The sequence below is a fragment of the Hippichthys cyanospilos genome, chromosome 10, assembly GCF_059441005.1.
Source record: "Hippichthys cyanospilos isolate Australia breed blue-spotted pipefish chromosome 10, RoL_Hcya_1.0, whole genome shotgun sequence".
Taxonomy (NCBI): Eukaryota; Metazoa; Chordata; class Actinopteri; order Syngnathiformes; family Syngnathidae; genus Hippichthys; species Hippichthys cyanospilos.
The window spans coordinates 8,541,075-8,564,007 of NC_142378.1; the positions used below are offsets into that span (position 1 = coordinate 8,541,075).

General features: G+C 36.6%; 1 protein-coding gene across 3 annotated transcripts in view; it reads left to right on the forward strand.

The window, feature by feature from the left end:
• Positions 1-22,933, forward strand: part of xpr1a (xenotropic and polytropic retrovirus receptor 1a) — a 69,897-nt gene that overhangs the window by 12,202 nt on the left and 34,762 nt on the right. For all 3 annotated transcript variants that reach the window (XM_088426359.1, XM_088426357.1, XM_088426358.1), the window contains exon 2: positions 4,224-4,275. In XM_088426359.1, the coding sequence (XP_088282485.1) occupies positions 4,236-4,275 (40 nt within the window). In that variant the 5' untranslated portion in view covers positions 4,224-4,235. The remainder of the gene's footprint in view (positions 1-4,223; positions 4,276-22,933) is intronic.

The window sequence follows — 22,933 nt, forward strand, 5'->3', positions numbered from 1 at the left end:
ATGTGTTAAAAGCTTTGGCGCAAACGTGCAGTGACAGCACCATTCCATTTAACTCTATGAATTATAGACAAAGACCCCACTCACCTCTGTCTCAGTGGTCTACAGGAAAAGCCTTTTTGCAATTGTTTTATTTTGAAAACAACACCCTGTCATTGACTTGCTCAATTTTTAACAGAGAATAGTTGTATCAGTGTTTTCATGTGGATGTGTGTGTAGGTACTGTCACAAAAGCTTGCTTTGGCAACACTTCCACAGGTGTGAAAATATCCGATTCTTTATGTTTTGAACACACAGGGATAAAAACAGCTATTTTATTATGGCTGCAGTATGTACTATTCTTCTGAAGAGTAATATATTGTAATCTAAAGTGAGCCAACGGACAAATGTATGGTCATACAGCCATTTTACACCGTCGCTCTCCATTTTGCCACTTGCATGAGGGAATGGCGATGAATGGTTTTACAATTTTTGTGTAATTGTGCCTCAATTAAATCATATATACAGTACATTCCACCCGTCTTATTACTTATTAAACGAAATGTTTATAAATGCAATGCAAGCATAAAATCAATGATCCATTACTGATGTAATTAGGACTCAGATATATGTGTGTGTATTTTGGCATAACATTCAGCCTGACAAGCTGTAATGTTAAAAAGCCAGCGCTGTTTGCATTTGGCCATATTGGCTATATCTATAGGTTTCAAGCAAGCTTTGTTTGACATAATTTGCTGCGTAAGTAATTCAGCAGTTTCCATGCAATAAGCATACAGTGTATGTGTATACAGTGTATTTATTTATATTTATCAGCCTAATCTCCATTTATTGCCCAAAATGTGTCATTGTCCCCATTCTCGCTATGACCCGTACACTGACTCATTATTCCAGCAGCTACAAGTCATTTTAACCGTGACTCTCGTTCCTGCATAAATATGTAGTGCTGGAGTGTGTGTAAAAGCATATTTCCAACTTGACATGCACTGATTGAAAGTCTGTTTTATGTCTTCCTTTACGAGCCAGTTGGATTAATTAACCCGTGACCCAGTTTTCAATCTCCTCCTCGCTATTGTGTCTATTCTGACTGACCATGGTGTTCCCAATGGAGATAAGAAGGCTGCAATATCCCACTTTTAGTAAGCCCGGCACTGCATGTGAACACAAAGACATTGACAATGCGATTGAGTGATGGCCTAATTAGGTGTGAGCTTCATCCTATGGGATTTTAGGTATGAAGTATGGATGCGAAAAACCTTTTTGGTATGGAGAGTGTGTGCACAAAGGCCATTCTGGTGACCTCTTCCAAGAACAAAGATACAGATGGGAAGTCAATAACCTTAATTTCTAGGACGATATTTTTTCCCCCTTTGAATGAGCAAAAAATCAAATTCCAAGTAATACCCTATGGTGTCAGTCCACTTGACAACACATAGCAGTTTTGTTTGCTTCGGATTGTTTATTGCAGCTGCTTTTTTAAAGTTTTTCACATGCATTAAAAACAACCACATTTCTTTGCTGCCTGAAAATTTCACAAGCTTATTTCTGGCTCACAATATACAGTAAAATGCCATAGATGGGATAATGAATTGTATTAGTATTGCTGTGCCATATCTTTATTTACCTGACTTATTTAGCCAATTTCAGTAACAAAAAGTAAATATTGTGTCTAACTATTTTTTATTACATCTTTATTGTTCATGTACATTTAATACCTTTAAAAAATATTATGCCACTTGCTGTCAGTTGAAAATTATATCACCCAGAAAATAACTAAGCCATGATGCCATGAAAGATCATGTTTATCAAGTGAATTGTGCTTAAAATTAGTAAATAACTAAACTATCTTTTTATGCAAGCAACTTTTGAACATATATGGTGCAGCAACTCATTGAACACAGCACAAGAATTTTAGTCAAATCCACATCTGAAGTTTGTGATAAGTGCACATTGTATAAGTGCACGTTGTGTCTATCAGACCTTTTGTACCTGTTTATGTACAGTATGTGTGTGCGTGTGGGCGAACTTATGCATTTACCTCGACAGTAATCACTGGTGAACACTGACATAGTGATGATGATGAGGAGAAGTAGAGTGGATATGAAGGCTCCTATTTCCAATTCAGACTAGCAGAATGATGATATTTGGAATTAAAACAGGTGCTTTTATGACTGCAGTCTGTGTACTGTAGCCATGAATCTATGTCCACCACTGTTGTGATAAATTGCGTCTAAAGCATACATTATTCCTCATGCTTTTTGCAACAGTAATTTATCAGCATGTTGGAACAATATGCACATGATGTAGACAACAGGCAACTGCTGAGAGCCCCACCATCCCTCCCAAGCACCCTCCCTCCTTCCATCCTCACCTAGTCGTTCCTCCCCCACTGGGAGGACATCTGGTCCCAGACCTGCCCTTTCTCCCCCCTCCTCCAGCTCTTTCCACCGACCTGCCTGACTTCTTCACAGGGATCCACTCAGGATCAGAATCACTTGAATGCATCATTCTGAGCTGCAGAAGTCTTCTGGCAAACACATCATCTCGAAGATCTCAATCATTTAAAAATGATTTATTGTACCCTCATACATTTGTTGGCAGCTCAACATATCACAGAGGATTAGTAGAAAACTATGATGTTTCATTGACCAGAGACTGTAGTGTTTGGCACTTCCACAAGCATGTAATGTCCAGTACCAGTAAGCACACATTACAATAATGCACAGTCATTTCGAGCTGTGGCCCCATTAGGCTTGGATTAGTTATTGTCTACAGGTTACAACACTGATTACTGGCAAGCCTGCAGGTTTATCCCTGTTCCCCAAAGGGCTTCCGTTTCCTATCAATGCCATCACTATGGTAATGCTTCCTTCTTAATGACCCCCCCCCCCCCCCCCCCCCCCCAACTCCTGACTGGATTTGAATATCTTTTTTACTTAGATTCACTCTTGCTGCTCTCTTGATATCAGCAACTGGACTATGAGTGGTCTGATAACATCTGATTAGACAGTCCCTGCATGTTTTCATGATGACTGTTATTTGTATTCGGGCATTCACGTAACACCAGTAAAGGGCAACTGTAATTTATCCATAATGCCACTTTAACATATTTAATTTTTTTTTCTGACATGTATACTAATAAGTAAGTATTCTGGGCATAAAAAAATGGCTGGCACATTTCTTTGAATTAAGAAACTCGAGTTACTCGTTTCAGCCTTAATTTGCATGGGCTATGAATGTGAAAGTTGAAAGTCCTGTCCTGTTTTTCAATCTGCTCGGTTGATTAACTGTAAACACATCTTATTATTGATAGGAAACATTATCCAGTTTTAGCCATCATAAATTATTTCCACGTTGATTCATCCATTATCTTTAGCCATCAGTCTTCCTGCAGGGAAGCACTTAATTCATCTGCAGCAGCTGATCTCTCGCTTCAGTGTTTTGTCAGTTTATGCCAAATCTGCGGTTAGATTATTTTTGACAATATATTGGTGCATCTCATAACATAGTAATGGTGTCAGAGGAAAACTTTGTTTTTCCAAAAGTATCACTTTACAGAAAAGCTCAAATGTTGGTTGAGACACTTTGCATCGTCAATAAGAGCACACTTTTTCTATAATGTTCAGTAAGTTTCAAATGATTTTCACATTCAAATTTGCTTCATTATGAAACTAGAACAAATTCCTACTTCCCTTCTGAGTGTCATGGACAATGTAGTAAGACTGTATGCAAGCTGGCGGCGTGTTTCTAGTGTTACAACGTGGGACTGTAAACACACACCTTGGTGCTTTGGCCATTTTCCATTTTAGAAACAAAGTTTTGAAGAAAAACAAATAGTGAGTTTTATACTCAATCACATTTGTCAGTTGACTTGAGGTGCATTCAGGGACCACTGACTTAGTAGGGCATCTCACAAAATCCATTAAATATTCATTCCGCGCTCCAAACAGGAATATGCAGTCCATGAGCACATTGTAGGGGTTATATGCAAATGTTTTATCATTTATTTGATGAACCAAAATCAGAACCCCCTCGTACAATTCATTTGGGGGGTAACTACATTGCCACAACACGAAAACATAGCAAAAACATTGGTCTGAGGGTCAGTGCATTGACTGAGGTAGTGCTTTTGAAGTTTCACCCAAGATAGCATTTAACATTAACCAAGTTGCTTTGCTTCAATCTGTTTTTGCCGACATGTATATGATCTGTTTTTATTATTATTTTAGGCATTCAAGGATATGCTGTATGCTGCCCAGGACCAAGCCCCGTCTACAGAAGGTAAGAGTAGTAAACAAACCACACACACACGCATACGGTGGTGCCCAGTACCTTGTGTTCTGGGACACTTTGGGGATCCCCAAAATAACCCTTTTAGATCAGCTAAAATTAGTACCGATTCCCCTTTACATGCTGCATGCTCAAGCAACCTGAAGCTTCCCACACTATCACTATCTTCATTTGAATTGAAAAGTAAATTGCTCTGGTTCAATATAAACTTGGTGCAGTCAACAAAAATGTCTCAAAATAATGCCCAGTAAACTCAAGTGTCACGTCCTGTTAAGTCGGCATTTCACAATAAAGTGCAAAAGCTGCCAGTGCTTGTGAAAGAGGTAAAATGGTTGTAAATAATATTTGCCATTGGTCTGACAAAATGTAAAGCATTTCTTTTAATTTAAGGTCATTTTAATTAAGTTTGTTTTCTGCAAGTGGCTGGCGACTAGTTTAAGGTGTACCCCTCCTTGTTTGTACTTCCAGCTGAACATTATATAAATGTGATATGATCTGCATAGGGACGTGATGTGATACAATAAATGACGGTGTCAGAATTGTGTCGCTCTATGTGTCTGCAAGCTTCAATACTTCACACATTAGTGCTGTCTTCAATTTGTAGCAACTGGTGGGGCCATCAACTGTTAAGCTGGTTTCAGATGACATCTAAATGTTTGCCAACTTGTTTGCGTGCCTCTGACTGGAGAAATGTGATTTCTTCAATGCACACACCATGAGCTGCTCCTGATATTTGGCTTTCTTTATTTAATTGATTGAGAGCAGCATACTTATATTAGGGGCCTGGATGAGATCCGCCCGGAGTTCCTAAAGGCTCTAAATGTTGTAGAGCTGTCCTGGTTGACATGCCTCCAAAACATCACATTGTAAATGTTTTTTTTCCCCAAATTTCAAAATAGCTGAAATATAAAATTTCACTTATCTTGGTTTTAATCAAATAAAAGGCAAAAATCAGTTGATATTCAATAAAATACTTAATATTGGCAGCCGATAATCGGCCTAGCTGATAATTGTTCTTTTCCTGTTTTTATTACAATACATTCTATGCAGGCTTCAATTAGTCATTAATTACCCCCCCCCCCCCATCAATGACAAGGTTCTGATGTATTGCAAACTTCAATCACAACAACCACCACATTGTTCAGTTACTTCTCTGACAGCACACTTGTTTTGAATGTCATTTGGTTGTGCCTGTATAGCTCAGCTGGTATGATAGATTGCTTGTAATTTCTGGTAGGTGCATTGACCGTGCCTTTACCTCTTTAAATTTGTCACAAGACTGATAGTCATGTGTGGCTGTTCTGAACTTAGACTCAGTCAATCAGGAGCATATTACACCCTGTCACTCAGTTTTATGATGATGTTTTAATTAGAATTTTGACACAAGCAAAGAATACACATGCTTGAGTATCCACAATGCTATTACACTGGAAGATATTTAGAGATGTTATCTTTTGATAGATAGTAAATCCCGCCAAGTAGTTTTTGACTTGAGCCAAGCACATTTTCAGTGTCTGAGATAATGTTCCAGAAGACAAACATGATCAAATATTACGGCAACATTTTTTGCTTTTATACAGTGGACAGCGTTTTTCAAACACGATTAAAGTTGAATAAGGGCAAATTGTATTTGAAAAAAATGATATTGGCCAGTAGGTAGCAGTAATCAGATGAAACAGAAAAATACAATAAATAAGTTTCATTATACAGCAGAATGATTTTTCGGACACAGTCACCTTAATAAAATCTTACAGAGTAATAACTGCACAGGCAATTTCAAACTACTGTATACAGTAGTTCAGGGGTGCCAGTCTTTCATGGTGGATAAACTGAGGTCTCCTGGGGTACATGAAGGGCTCGGGAGCGAAGCTGATACCCCACTTTATGTCACATAAAGAAATAGCTTTGTGATTTGTTAACTGAGAACTGCAACCATAGATTATTTTAATAATTGATTAATGTGTAGATTATTTTGTTGATTACCGTAATTCCCCAAATATAAGACACACCTGTCTATATGATGCACCCTTAATTTTGGGGTCAAATTCTGGTTTTTGCTATCTTATTGTGTTTCACCAAGTGTATGATTGTGTGTCTATGCCAAAATAATAAACAATTAATAAAAGAGTCAAATGGAATACCTTTCAGTGTTCTCTAACCTGTCCATTTGGCTGCTTACCTTGCCACTCTGACCAGCTGAAGACTTCATAACTTTAACATGATACTCTCTGTTGTAGTCCTACTCTTGTGTGTGACCAAGAATGGACTCGGATGTTGGTTTAGTCTGCATGCTTCTTTTATATAAAATAATGCCGTAACAACCTCAACCAACACGGGCTGCTGTTAGCTGCAACATGCACCTGCTGCCAACACCCAACTGACGTCCTCTTCTAGCTCGTCCCGTCACGGTAATTATCGTGACAAAGAATATTAAAAACCGAGTAAAAACTCAGCTTATGTGGCAAATGGTTCAATCTTCCTTAAATGGTGTTGAATAATTGAAGTAAGTAAATAAATCAATGAATGAATTACTGTTCATCAGACTCACCCATTCTATTGGCTTTCATTTTGGGGAAAAACAAGTGCATCTTATATTTGGGGAGTTGCAGTAATCATTGAATTCGATTTATAAAACGATGTTTTAATTTCCATCTCTTCATTTAAAAAATTGACTATTTTTGTCAAATTGTCACTGCAGAAAATTAAACCATTTTTTTATTATTTGATTACAAGTTTGTCCCACTTTGCCAGAAAATGAACTAAGATATGAGCAGGGCTTTATGGCTCAAAAATAAAATCTCTCTTTTTTGTGTAGACATCCCGCACAATTACAATTTTAATCAAGATAATAAACTCAATAAATATTTATTTAAGAAAGAAAGTTAGATTAATTAAAAAAAAGAGTCTGTGCAAAACATTCAGACAACAATCATGTTTATTGATAATACATTAGTTTTAATGTCATTTAACATTTATAGCTTGTGCAAAACATAGCTATTCATAGCTTGTGCATAAGCATACATTAGTATCCATTATTAATATGTATAGTGAACCACCCACGCTTTAGCTAATTTTCAAATTGTCAGTTTTTAAAATGATGAAGTAATCTTTCTATTTATTTACTGCAGTACACATGCCAGAAAATAGGAAAAGATATTGAAAGTAGTTTTTTTTTCCAAAGAAAAAAACATTTTTGTGAAAATCTCTTTTTGATTAAACACTGTGTAAACAGTATGTTTTCATATAGGCAACAGGCTGAAATTCTGAGGCGTTGAACAATTTTAGGTCGCTAATCAATTATCAAAAATGATTATACATTAATTGGATTAACAATAGTTGTCGATTAATGGCTTGATTGTTGCACCTTTATTTCACTTTAAATGGTTGTAATACATAAAACACAAACTAGAGCTATTTTTGAATGGGTGTTTGTTCGCTCCATGTTTGGCCTTATCCCTGTTTGTGCAAGATAAAATGTTCTCTTTTGAAGAGCATTCATCACTCAGAATGCACCGTAATTAAGGGATCTTGTTGCAATCCGACGCAGACAAACACATACACATTACCGCATCCATAATCCCCCATTTAACCCTCTCGCCCCTCATTAAGACGATCTTGGCCTTCTCCCTTTATCGCTTATTGCGCAGTTGAAATTAATACACTGCTGTCCCACATGTTCTATGGCAAGCCAAATGAACGCTCAGGAACAGCTGGTTGGATCTCTGCTTCCTCCCGTTGGAAACCGTTATCATGAGTTATGCCTTTGTCTAATTCAATTAGCCCTGCTGACTATTTCCAAGCTGAGACCAATAGAGCTGCATAATTAAAACCCGTCTTTAACTGGTATCTGCCTACGAGTACACTTGCCGCACATCCCATAAACGTTTGTATTTATGAAGTGGTCCAATCTTTTAATTCACCCCCTGACTCATGTTCTCTTGTCACCGATTTATTGTGCCACTGCACAGACGCCTTCCCATATCATGACATGTAACAATGTGGTATTGCCCTCATACACATGTCTTCTGTGAAGGAGCCACATGAATGATAAGCCTTTGAGTCTCGTGGAGCCGACCAGTCAGGCCTAGCAAAAACCAAATTGTTGTGAGTGTGGTAAGTTAAAAATAAGAGTTGTAAACCTCTCCGTCTTTTTCACTGCCCTCCTGTGGCTCGTCTGTCAGCAATATTCCTTCAGGGCTTTTCAGGGTTTATGCAGTCAAATCAATAATGCTATAAAAGAGTGGAGCCATGGGTAAAAATAGGAAGCTCATTTTGCTATGTGTGCAAGGCTGTTGTTTGGCTTTATCATGTAGAGTAAAAATTCATGATATTTCCTTCAAATTTATGTTGCCTTATGTCACAACCCAGCAATTATACAAAATGGACACTCTCACTTCTGAAATATGGCACAAAATACGGGGTTGGTCCCAGTTTCAGTTATAACTGACTTGGTCCATTCTTCAGAAGATCATTTGTGAAATGAAAGCTTCAATGTCGTTAGGCCTCAAAGAAAACCTGAATAAAAACTTAACTTTTAAGGCTGTAGTTATTGAGTATTTCTGGTATCTAGATATACTACCGAAAATTAAAATCAAATTCTGAGTATTCTGATGAAAATAAAAAAAAATATATTTTTTATTTGCTTGGTAAAAAAATCAATTCTAAACATAGAAGACAATATAATACACTTTCCCTTAATAATGAATGAGATTTTTTAAAAATATATTATTGATGATAAATTCAAACAGCTATTAAAGTCTGCCAAGGCATTTGCAATCATTTATTATTTGTAAAACTAAGGTTTGTTTCAAAGTTAACAGTTATTGCTGTGATTCGATTGTCGATTTTTTTCTAACGTGGACATTAATAAACACGTATACAGAGCAAAAAAAAAATGTTGAGCAGTATTTTGAACTGAGGTTCATCCCAATTATGTTTAATGAACCAACTCCCTCCACTTCAAACTCATACAGCCATCCATCCAATTATGAACAGGAGCAGTCATGCTGGAACAGACAAAAGACGAAATAACTTTTTACCACTGAAAATGACAAACTAGTGGACTATTCCTTCAATGAAACTTCACAACAACAAGAGAAAATAAGTAATAATAAGTACAAATACGTATCCATTTACCCTTTGTAGTACATCATTATTTGAAGCTGTAGTTTTTGGAATCATTGTAGAATTGGAGAAAATAATGAATTTCAAAACAGAAACATTATGTCTGAATCATTACTTGAATGACTATGTTTTTTATGGTCCTCGTACCTTCCAGCCAGCAATGATTGAGATCGGCTATTGTTGCGCGCCTGCCATTTTGTCCCCCGATCAAAACGATGAGAAGCTGGCTGATTTGTATTCTGCAGGCGTATATGATGGAATTTTTGTTATTACCTTCGCAGTGGCACTCTTTGAGGTTAATCTTGCCTCCCCATGTAAAACAAACAAGAAAAGATTTCTGCACAATGGATTGAGTGTTTTTGTCTTATAGATGGCCATTATATTTTTTTACAATATTGTGTCATTAAGTCAGACATTTTTTTGCCGGTGGACTGTTGGACGTATGTAGTGAGACAACTAGACTCACAGGCTGTCAATCAAGTAGACCAATAAGAGTGCTCAGTAAGACAGGATCATACATCAGGCTGCATTATTGATGGGATTCTTACTTCCCATTGCTAATTGTTGGCTTCGCTACATTTCCTCAACATCCTGGTGCCATTACATAACAAGATGTTTAGAATGATGGACCAAGTTGAATGTGATGAGCCTCAACACCTTCCTCAAGACAATAAGAATATTAGGGCTTCAAAGGATTATTTTACAAAATTTAGACAATTAAATTTTATTTATTTGTTTTGAAGTGAACTTGAACTCATTAAGTCTTATCTTGTACTTGGTGTGCATATACATAAAAATAACTCTTAAAATATTTTTTTGGAGGGGGGTTTGCACTCTGGGCTTTTAGCATAATGCAATTTTTTGATAAAACTACCCTTTGTAATATTTCTGATAAGTTTATCAAAGGTTGTAATGTTTCTTTTGTCATGTTGTGGTTTATACACACACATGTTGAAGGGGAAACAACAAAATAAAGCAACATATTTTTATCTTATTACTTAGGTTAATAAAAAGTCCAGTTTTTGGTACTTTTTTAAATTTGACATTTGTTTTTGTGTTCCTTTTTTCTCATAACCAGAAAACAATGCTTTTTTTTTCTTCAATTTCCCTCCTCCGGCCATTAAAAGGTTAACAATATATTTACTTTTAACCCCTGCTATTCTTTTTATTCATTTATATATATTTTAAATTAATTACCAATCAATAGCCATCTGATTGCTAATCCACTTTATCTTTCTTGCCAATAATTGAGATCGGCCAAAAAAAAAAACCCAACAACTTCGGAACGGGCAGGCACTAGAGAATATACATTCAAGTACAGTAATTAAGCTTTTTATTCTTTTAAAGGGTAGCTTCACCATTACCAGAGCAGGTTTCAGTGCCATGGTAAAGCAAACAAAGCAGCTCAAGAGGGAGGGGACTTGTTTGATGCAGCTGTCTCTTTGATGAGGCTTCTACGGGTATTAGAGAGGAGGCGGGCATGAGAGGGTCAGGGTCAATTCAAGCCTGGAATTGCTCTACCAAGGTCAGTAACTAATCGAATGGAGGTAATGAACACTGAAAAGGTGATTGGTAATTGGTCAAAAAGCTGTCAGGCAGTCAACTTGTTTCTGTCTGATGTGAGAATTAGGTAGAAAAAATGAAAAAAAAAAAACAATGGAGAGAAATCCTAAATGAATCTCGTGGCTTCAGTGACCATTCAGGCAAAGAAAGGCATGGACCAAGAGAGAAGAGCAAGTGAGAGAGATGCTTCGGGCGTCAGACAGACAGACAGAGTGAGTGGGAGGTCCCTGGGCTCATCTCCAATGCACGTTGCCCTGCATTAGCACTACAGCCATCTTGCTTGTGAAGGAAAGGGAACCTTCAGTCTTATATCCATCCAGCAATCCATTATTCATCAGTGAATTAGATCTTGCCTGAATGAAGTGGAGGAGGAATAGCAAGGAGATCAGGTGGGGGGTAGTTGGAGTGCCGTGGTTGGCTTCAACCTTTAGGACAGAGTACGGATTTTGTAAGTTGATGTTTACCTGGTGTTTTAAAAATGAAGCCATTTGTCTGGAATGAGGGAAAGATTCACACCAGTGTAAAAGCAGGGTTCACCAAAAGGGGAGGAAAAATATACAGTAAAGGGCAGATGTGGAATCATGCAGTGATGTTGTTGATGCGTTTGGGGATTATATTGGATAGAGGTTAAAGAGAGGTCTACCTCAGAAGGTCAAGATCATACCTCTCATCTTTTAATGTGGTTTATGAAAGGTTATAAAGACTGAAGGCAAGTGTATGACTATGGGTCCTTGTTTACATTTACATCTCAGCCTTGGTTATGACCTCATCACCTCCTTATGAACATTTCACCTTATGTTAGAAGAGGACAGACTGCTGATCCCTTCAAATTGAACCCTAATGTTCTAAACCAGCAGTTGCCAAATGGGGTACACATGGGGCTATGTAACATTTTAACAAGGTTAATGCCAGTATCAGCAAATCTATTTTAATGCTTTTTAATGCTGTGACATGAACAAATTATTTTTCTTTTCAATTTAAGAGCGAATGAAGTGGAACATGAAGCAATTTATTTCTGAATTGTGGTATACAGTAGTGTCTACTTTGCAAAACATTGTATGTTTTTATTTTGTTAAGTTTTTTTTAATGAAACACATTGTCATTGTGACATGATTTTAAGGCAGATAAGCCAGAAATTAAACAGATGATGTTACACAATCTGTCTTTTGGAGTTGCTGGATAAAATACATCTTGAGATACCACTACAAATGTAGTTTATGCATGGATGACATGGGGACATGGATGACAAAAAACTCAGTTTCTAGGTTTTTTTTTTTCACAAATGCTTTGTGGGGTGCTTGGCTGAAAGAATATTTCAAATAGCATACATCATTGAAAACCACAGCTCCAGCTGTCATTATTAATTGACAAGTGATCAATTGTGATCAGCAGTAATCTTGATTTCCGCAGTCTTTCATGAATGGATGATGACACTGATTGTCGTTTGTGTTTAATCAAAATAAGACATTTGCAAACATGTGCTCTAACTTTGGAACATGATGACTGAACCAGTAAATCGGTTTCAAACAGTTTGGAGAAGTAGAATGGAACTCTCTGGGTATTTTTGTTTAGCATTCTAAACCTCTTTAAGTAGGATATCAACCTCTTCATTGAGGCAATTTATTATTTTTTTATCTGATTAATAAAGATTTTTGGCTGCTAGCCAGTTGTTGAACCATGTTCCGTTGCATTTGGCCCTTTCCAATTTTCCATCAGGTTTCATGAGCCAAAAGATCCAGACTTAAGGTGTCAAGTGAGCTCAAGCGCGACACAGATTGCCTCGTGTGATTACACACTGCTGCCACATTTCTATTTGGCAGTCCAATTCGCATTGTACAGTAAATTCAGGGACTTCAGAATTATTATTTTTTTATTATTATTTTTAACAATGAAATATACTACTGCTGGGACTTGGCATGCAACACACACAATTCAGAGTCCAGTTCAAACTTGTGCATAACGTTTTGTACAATTTTTTATAAAATTTAATTAAAAAAAAAGCAGTTTCTATGTTCTACAAGGAGCAGCACATTGAAAAAGTATAAGGAATAAAATATTACATTAAAGCTGAAGGTGTCGAGCCTTCACACAATTAAAAGCTTGTGCCGTTCTCCATGCTTTTCTTTTTGTTTTTATCTTTTCACACAGTAACTGCAAACACACGCAAACTCACTGTGTGTTACTAAAGGCGTGGGTGTGAACTATAGGTGATAACAGCAGCGCCATATGCTAAGATATTTCTGCTGCTTTTGAATATAATCAGAGCCAACCAATTAAATGAAATCTTTACAGTGTCCTCTCTGCTGTTAAGACATTGCAAGATAACATAGCATCGCTTAGCATGGCATAATAATATGTTAACATAACATATTATAGCATAACATAAGATACCTCAACATTACACACCAGACCATGATATACAATAGCATAGTTTAACATAGCATAATACATATCTATAAACATGATGAAAATTTAAAAAAGACCAAATTACTTCAATAAAATTGCCACACTGGACTACCACTGTCATATTATCTGGAATCTGATCGATCAATTTCCTTATTTCATTCCTGCAATTCAGAGGGTCTATGTGTCATTGATGGTGTCCTTCACTGCGGCATTCCTGGGAGGCTGCCAGAACCTTCTTCGCATTGGCTGCCATGCCAGAAAATGCTGTGAAAATGTACTAATGATATGAGATAGTACATGACTACATATCTTTTTTTCACCTAGTACCAAACCAATCTGATTCATTTTACTAGAAACATATTATTTTAGTGATGTACAACAGTACTGTCAAAAATAATTTAAAGATCTTGGGAATGAGTATGATTTAGTACTATACTACTGCACTATATCATACTACTTGAACCTGATAAATGATTGTGATGGTAGTTTGGTGCAGTTAATGGTAGTAGATATGTAATGATGACCGACATGGAGGCAAGAAATGAGGTGAGATTGGTGGTAATTGGAGGGCAGGAGACAAAAGCCCCAAGGGGCTCTCCTTCCCCAACCTTCTAATACAGCACAGCAGTGAGGAGTAAAAATAGAAAGAGGAAGAAATGATAAAAGGCTCTGGCTGCAGGCTTCAGTTTTGCCATAGTGCATATTTCAATTATTTCCAAAACTAACTAATAAAATTCCCCAAATTGAAGATTCTTAAGGCCTCTCAAAATACATAAATATAAAAGTATCCTTATTCTCCACTGTCACTGTCATCTTTCGAACAAGATTAGTGAGACAGATCAATAATTCACAACTGTTGTTCTCTCCCAGATTGCCTCTCTGTTTCTATATTAAATGTTGAATTATTAACAGTGTATAGAATTGGCAGTATGGACGAGCACCTCCCTGAAGCCACAGCTAAAAGCGCCATTTGATTCATTCTATATAGAAATCCGAGCACCTCTCACAACTCGTCCACGCTTATCCTGGAATCACACTCATATTTCCCTTCTTTGTTTTGAGAGACACCACTTTTGGGAAGTGTAAATCCTTCCGGTAAAAAGCTTTCTCATCCAGCTGTTCTTTGCCGCCTCGGAGAATATACATATTTCATCTATCACCAGTTTGTGGCACTGATTTCAATGTGCTTTAATGAGGGTCAAATTCTATATATATTTTCTACTATATTCAAATGTCTACTGTATCTGTCTTGAAGTGGTCTTCTCTAAGCTAGTGTATCATGGAGAGGGAGAGTCCTAAGTGTCTTTTGAGTAGAACAACAGTTGTCTCTGTTTTGCATATTGTCCTGAGGGCAAACTTCACAGCTTCCCCTTGACAAGTGCGATCTGATAATTAGACCTCATAATCACCCTATTAGTATGCAGCTCAATTGAGCATACAACTGCATATTGTTCCCCCGGCAAAGAACCGCTGACTTTTTCTAAAAGGATTATTGTCTATCTTGTTTGGGATTTCGTCACAATGCATTTTCAATCTCTGGATGCCGTCTGTAACTTCTAGAAGCCTTTTATTAGGAGATCACTGTTAGTTTCTTTTATTTCAGCTGTCACACAAAGCTGAGCTGAACTGTCTCCATCACAGTTACCATGGCACCAAAGAAAGAAAATGGAGTCATGTGAGCCTTGTTTGGTTCCTATGGTCTTCTGGAACTAAATGGAGGACTCAAGTTTGGTGTGTGAGGGTGAATTTTAATAGCCCCTGGGTAAATCATGCTGTTAACCACTCAGGAATACTCATGACCAAAATGCACCAAAAATAATTTTGTGCCATAAAATTAATTTACTCAATTCAAAATGTATTCAAGAGCTATAAACTGACAAACCAGATGGATTCTTCAGTTTAAAGAAATAAAATAATAAAATATAGCTACAAAATATTTCTGCAAAGCTATAAACGCTCGTTTCTCATTGACTTTGCTTCAGAGTAGGCATGGCCAATATTAGATTAGTTTTGAGGAAAACTATCATAGAATCTTGTTACTAAAAGTACAGCAAACAAAAAACAAAAAAACTGCTATTGCCATTTAATTATTTCCAAAGGCAGCTTGTTGAGTCAACTCTGCAAGCACGTGTGATACCAAATAACCAAACTGCACCACACTTCCATTAATGTCCACTGTGAGACACTCTAGACTTTGAAAAAAATCCTTATGCTATAATATATTTTAAAAATAACTAGAAAGCAAGTTTATTTGACTGGCATGAACATATATCTGTGTTTTTGATTTTTAAAAAAAGGAGCACTTTTTGCTACGCGCCATCATTTGATTTCAATTGATTAAACTTTTTGCGTGCTGCTGTTGGTCAGTGTACAGTATGCTGAGGAGTCCTTGAGTTTAAATTAAGTGATTTCAAATAGAAAATGAAAATCATCGGATTATTCCATCGGATTATGTGTCCGTGTGTTAATATTGGTGCACTACACATTTTTCCAAAAACAAAAATGACAGCTTGGATGACATACTGTACAGATAAAGTACTTCCCATTTTGATGTTCTTCAGAAAAAGTACTCTGATTCCAATGGATTCGGGATTTGTTGGCAAAATGTTAAAGCGAACAGCAACTACTGTTTTGGGGTGTGAGTCCAGGCCTTACTTAAGAGGTATTGAATTCATTCAAAAAGACATTTCTAGTGCTACCGAACTTGACTGCATCAACTGTTTTTATTGTACTAGAAAGTAAATATGATAATGATGTTGTCATCTTTAAAATAGAAACCTGTAATGATGCTTTTATTGATATGTATTGTTCTAGTAATCAATCTTTTTAGATTCTTCAGGTGCCATGGCCAGAGAATGTAAATCTATATACTGGACATCATCGTCATAACTTAGTGCTTTTTCAAATCCTCATTGAAAGCATACATTGATCGGTGAATATGAAGTGTCTGCTAGCATTTTCAATCACTTGATGATATTGAATGTTTGGTGGTGCAGTTCACGATCAATTTTGTGAGCGGGGTCACAAGAGAATACTGGACATATTACACGACTATATGTCCATAAGACACATGGCAAATATTTTCTGTTTACGATTATAATGAAAATGAAAAATCATTGATCGGGTCTTTAGTTGTCTTTGAAACAGTATACATTAACTGTGATTATTTTCCCTTTCATAAACAATCAAGGATTGTGTAATTAAACTTACGTGTTTCCACATGGTTATTGTTATCACTGTAAGCTCAAATAATAATGGAGCCTATCTTAATTTGATTAAATCAATCAAAGACGAGTCTACTCATCTGTAATTATTCCTCAGGACATTTTGTGACAGTTAAGAAATCTGGATGAACTTTTTGGAGTTTAGCATGTTTTGCATTAGAAGAGACACTGTGCTGGAACGACTTTCTGTCTCGCACATTTGCACGCCCATACACGCAAATCAACGACACACAAATCTCCATGATTTGTCGGCGTGTTTGTACCAAGGCTGTGTCCGAAAGATGAATGGGAACCGGCAACTCCACTGCTGTGTGTGGTGATAGAGTGTTTGTTTCTCTTCATTTCATGCTTCCCTCGAAGCTCTGTCTGTTGTTTACCTCACACTGCTGAGAGGAACGCACTCACGCTGCATGTCTCTTAGCTTGTTTGATTACAGGACGACCTCAAAACAGCAGGGCCCGCAATCATGATTCAGTTCATCAAATTTTATTTTCAGACATTATGCTCATCAAGCTTTATGCTATTAATAATTAAAATCACAACACAGAATGCAGTGAAAGAGTAATCACATGATGAAGTTGTAACTTCGTATTGTGAAACAAAGTACAAGTACTTCCTGCTCATGTAAATCACTGTAATAATATCATTCTAAAGCAGCGCAGGGTCAATATGCTCCTAATCGGATTGGGTCAGGAAATTGTTCCTGATCTAATAATGTCACGTATTGGATTGTCTCCTGCATTGCCTGAACAATAAAGGTAGAATGGACAGTAAGATGCCAAATTTGATTCATCGTGTTATAGTGATATAGGAGAAAGAGAAGATAAACTAAAAACGAAAACTTGAACTTGGAATACTGCTTACACCTTTTGTCAGTCCTGTGGTTTGGTTAAAAACATTGTGTGTAATTGTCTTTCTATTGTATATCATATATTTTTAAGATTGTGCACTGTCTGCTGTTGTGAAATATGCTGCTCATAACTTTTTTTTTTTTTTTCAACTCAAGATAAAAAAAAATCTCAAACCCTTATGGCACTCAAAAAAATCTAGATACCACTGTGTAATTATGGACCAGCCAGGACACATTTCATGGATTTAACAATAATGATTAGCTTTGAAATATTGAAGAAGGTTTCATCCCAAATATTCTTATTGTTAATTCCTCTTTTATCCCAAATTATATAACCAAACAAGCACATGACTACTGTATATGTCCCCGGCTTGTTGTAAAATGGGCATAGTTTGCAATGTTACTGTGACCTCTCACGGCTGTACTGTTTACAAAAATGCATTCAGAAATGTTTTAAACTGCTCCAAGACACCGTCTAGAATTATTCTCCTCTCTGGAGGAAAATGTCTTGTTTCATGTCAGCTAATCCGTAAGCTTTAGAAGAAATCCCATGTTACACAAATATGTCTTTTTGGACTTTTTCCTCAATCGTTTCTTCTCAGATTTGAGTTCATTTTGTCCTAAAAATGGAGTTGTTTAGTGTGAGTCTTATCAAGGAGCTGCAGCTGCTGCTGTAGCAGCCTTGAAGGGCGTCTTCACAATCACACGCGCTAATAAATTCACACACCTTGATTTTGCATGCACTGGGCCCAATGTACAACACAACCAATGATATCTGGTAAAGGAGTATTTGGTAACAGTAGAGTAACTGTGTCATTTGGTATGAAATCCTGGAAGAATTAGTTCATATAATTCTATTTAAGAAATTTGTCAGGATTTTTTTTTTTTTTAATTAATCATCACTTTTAGCTTGTGTGGTTGTCCATACTGGATTACTGCTACTTTATTTTTCAAACATTTTAGAGCACTTTTTAATGCAAATTTTCTCTTCATGAGATTGTATGTGATGATACACTGTGTATGTGGCAACACATGCTAAAGTTCAAAGCTACCCAAGCTGTCAGTGTGTTGGTGCAAACGTTACCGTTTTAGATTTTGTGTTAATGGCCTTTGTAGTTACAAGAACAATGCGCGGGCGGTCATTCCTCTTAGATTAGTGGCTCCAGTTTGGACTATTGACACAACACTTATCTTGTTTGTATTAGTCTCCGGGCTTCTATCTTTAAACCCGTGTGACATTCATGTAATAAAATGGAAGTTGATTTATTCTATCCTGTATACTGCTTGGTCAACTTGCAAATTAATCTATAGTCATTTTGGGTAATTGATTATTCATTTAGAAACCAAAATTGTTCAAATGCTCAATCGAGAATTTTAGTCTCTCGAATGATTGTCTTTGTGTTGAGAAAAAAAATTAATTTTATATATATATATATATATCCGTGTGTGTGTGAATGTATGTGTGTATGATCATATATTAATGAATATATTAATAAACAAAATATAAAAATACAATCATAGTAGTCGTTAAACATTCCACAAAATGTAATGTTGTCTGGACATATTATTTTGCATTCAACAAAGAACACAGTTGTGTAGATCCACTTAATTAGTTCCATTATTAATTAAAATGTCAATTTGTATAGCTTAATTTGTCAGTCAAATTACAGTATGTTCAAACATAGTTTGATGGTTAAGACTTTTTGTTCTGGTATCAATTACAATCCTTTTGTCCATGCCATTCAATTAAAGTCTGAATATTATTAAATCTTATGGGTACAATGAGTTGTGATTCTTGACAACTTTTTTGGTTGTCCACTTAATTGGTTCCATAATTAATTAAAATGTCAATTTGTATAGTTTAATTCGTCAGTCAAATTACAGTATGTTCAAACATAATTTGATAGTTAAGACTTTTTGTTCTGGTATTAATTACAAACCTTTTGTCCATGCATTTCAATTAAAGTCTGAATAATATTAAATCTCATGGGTACAATGAGTTGTGATTCACGACAACTCTTTTGGTTGTCCTATGTCTGTAAGGCTCACCTTAGTGATTAGTGTAAAGATATCCGTACAGTAAAGCAGTTCTGCATGTGATCACAGTGAGGCAAAATGAGAACGAGCGGGTGAGAAATCCCAACAGGATTTGCTTGAGGATCATACGCTTTGTGGGCTCGGAATGTCACAGGAGCCGCCAGACATAGTTAGGCTAACAGATTGCCTTACCCAAATATTCCGTATGTGCATTTGTGAGATACTTTGCGTCACCAGCAAGCCAGTTGTGTAACGATTCCGTTCTGGCTGCTGATTCCCACTAGAGCAAAGTGGAAATACTGCAATATCATTCCGCATTATTTTTATTTTTATGCAATTTCGCACCTCACTACTTTGAGACAGACTTATTTTTTATTATATTTCCACAGGGACAGGTCATATAAATGGCATCTGCCTCAGTCTTAGAAGAAAGTGTAGAAAGGGACATGGAATTCATAAAATTAAGTTTAATGGTTTAGAAATAAGCTCTCAGTAGCTCATAACATCAACAGAATTGACCGATTTCGGGAAATCTGTGGAGTAACAGTCGGGGAAACTAAACGAATGTGGTGCCCAGGTGCACATTGAAAAGGTCACTGCAATGAAAAATCTTGAGTGAAAGTAGGAGACGATGCTTGTGACTGGTTAATGGAGGTTAGAAATAGATGCTGATGCTAGCTGGTTGCCGTGGATACTGCCATTTTTCAGTGGCCTTGGCAAAGTGACGGGCGGCAAGTGCTCTGGCTTGTTCTAAGTGTTTTTTTCTGTGAATACATTTGCATTGTAATAATGTATATGCATTTTTTTTGTTTTTACTTTTTGTAAGCAACATTGTAGTTATTAGTACTTGGTGGGGTATTTTTCCCAGGGTTGTTTGTTGTGAGAGGATAGTATATGTTGATTTTTAAATAAGGAAAAGAAAATGGGGAAAAACTGCTCGAACTATAATCAAAGCAAGATTTCTAATGTCCTATGGAAGCACAAATAGATTAAGCAGTTAAACTTGATTGCCTCAGTGGTCAGTTGAGTAGCCAACAGAGCGTAAACAAACGTGATCCACCACAATTGGACTATGTTTAAATGCACCTATATACCATCCTTTACTTTTAACCTGTGGTTAGTCGAGAGTGTGCAGTGAATTCATGTGAATCCAGCCGTCCTTCACTTTGTACCAAACTAATCAGAATGATTTCCCATCAGCCCTTTCACTACTCCTCCGCAGCCTCCACCCATTCTTCTCACCATGATTGTCTCTCAAGGCCGGTGACACGTACCCGCTAAACCCTCGCTCGGTTACCTTGACGACTGACTATTCCCTCACTGGGTGTGGCACTGCTCCGATTCCCAGTAATGGCATGATAAGTGCTGCAATTATGTAAATCATGTCTAAGCAAAGTGTTTTTTTTTCCTAGAATAAACACTCCTGCTCCAGTTATCGCAATTCTATAAAGCAGTGGTTCTCAAATGAGGGATATGTGAAGGCACATTAGGACGTATGACAGATTTTAACATTCTCTGCAGATATCAGCAAATCTAATTGAATGATTCTTTTTCCCAAATTAAGAGCAAATTAGTTTGAACATGAAACAAATTATGGCTAAATTGCATCATGGTAGCTGCGTTTCCATTACAGCTTTTCAACAAAAGTAATATTTCGATCAAGTACAGTTTCAACATGTAGGTGTTTCCATTCAAATTTTTTTTCCACTTCTGAGGCACTAGCTATTGTGCGCAATGGCCTCTTGTGGAACAAAGTTCGACTAAGCCAGTGCTTCTCAATTATATTTTGCCAAGCCCCCCCCCAGGAAAGAGAACTTTTTGCCCCCTACCCAACTTCTTACTATAAATAAGATTATTATCCATAAAAAGTGTGTAAGTATACCTAAATCTGTATCATTTTTAATATTAACAAAAGAAAAAAGCAATATAAACAAACTATCAATAACTTATTTATTTTTTCACAGTTGTTTATGCGAGTTACAGCTCTGTCTAAAACAGGAAAAAAAATAACCAAGTGCATTAAAGTGCCTGAAGCGAAATGTATGCATTTTTTTTAAATTTTCATATGGATGCGCGTTGTTATTCATGACATAACTTTTCAGAAGATGACCAGAAATAAAACAGATGATGACACATGAGCTACTTTTCATAGTTGCTAAAAAAAAAAAATCCCACAGATACCACCATAAATGTTGTTCTGATAAGTCAGACAGGAGAAGCAAACTTAAATTGCTACCTTGACTTACAAGTTTATGAAGTTTAGTTTAGTTTGACATTGGAACAGTGTTGCCTCTAAGTCTTTGCTGTTTCACCACATCACTGGTGGTTGTTGCAGACCTTCCACTTCATGGTTTGCACATGCAGTTTCAGGAAACTAACATTAATTGTACTTAGTGTTGTATCTCCCTTAAAAACAAAGCATCTGAATCAGCCGCTGAATTGCACTCATGGGCAGGAATATTTCTTGCTAGGCAGCAATTTTGCAATGCTGATCAAATGTATTTAATGTGCTTGCAAAACACGTTAAATGCTGATGGCCTCACATCTGTCCCAATGACTCTTGAAACTACATTCAAAAAAGAAACTACTGGTTTTTGGGACGTCTTGTCGATTAAAACAGAAGGACTATAAAGACAAATCTTTTTTATATAGAATGTGTAAATTGATGTAAAATTTTAACTTTGATACAGTAGTAATATTCTTATCTCTCCTCTCCAAAGTAGTAGCTTATAAACTAAGATCCTTGGGGTGAGCAGCACTTAACTTGCTGGACGTTTGCTTCAGTGTTCTTGGGATGAGCAAAATATACACAAATAGGTTAATAAGTTAATGAGGATTCAGATAAGGTGCTTCTAGAATAATAAGGTTTTGCACTACATTTATTCGCAGTACACTTAGTTTCATTTCTGTGGCGTGAAATGAGGTGCTTGATCAGACGCAGTGACACACTAAAACATTTTGTAGTCGATTATTTGTCAAATGATCGTTGAACATCTTAATTAATTTAAGTGCATACAGAGTGTTTTTTTGTTTTTGTTTTCAGGAAATATTTTGTGGGATGCCTGGTTGAGAAGAATCATGCATAGCTTGCCAGAAACCTACAACTGATATGCCATTATAACTTTGCTCTCTGACCTTCTTGTTTTTACCCCCAAGATTGTTTGGTCTTGTGTGTGAGCTCTGTAAAATTATGGATGCATGAAATTGACATGAATATTGCATAAAGCGTCTCTAAATTATGAAGTTTGGACAAACAGTTGTGAAGAAGAGCTGTGTGTGTTTGTATGTTGTGTGTGCACATGATCTGTTGTCTGGAAATATCTATAATTTAGCCGTCTTCCATTGAAACTCACTCACCAAGTCTCTCAGACTCAAAACCGAACAAAATTCAACATAATGCTGCTGTAATGAAAAGGTGAACTTTGCTCTTTTGATGAGATGAGAA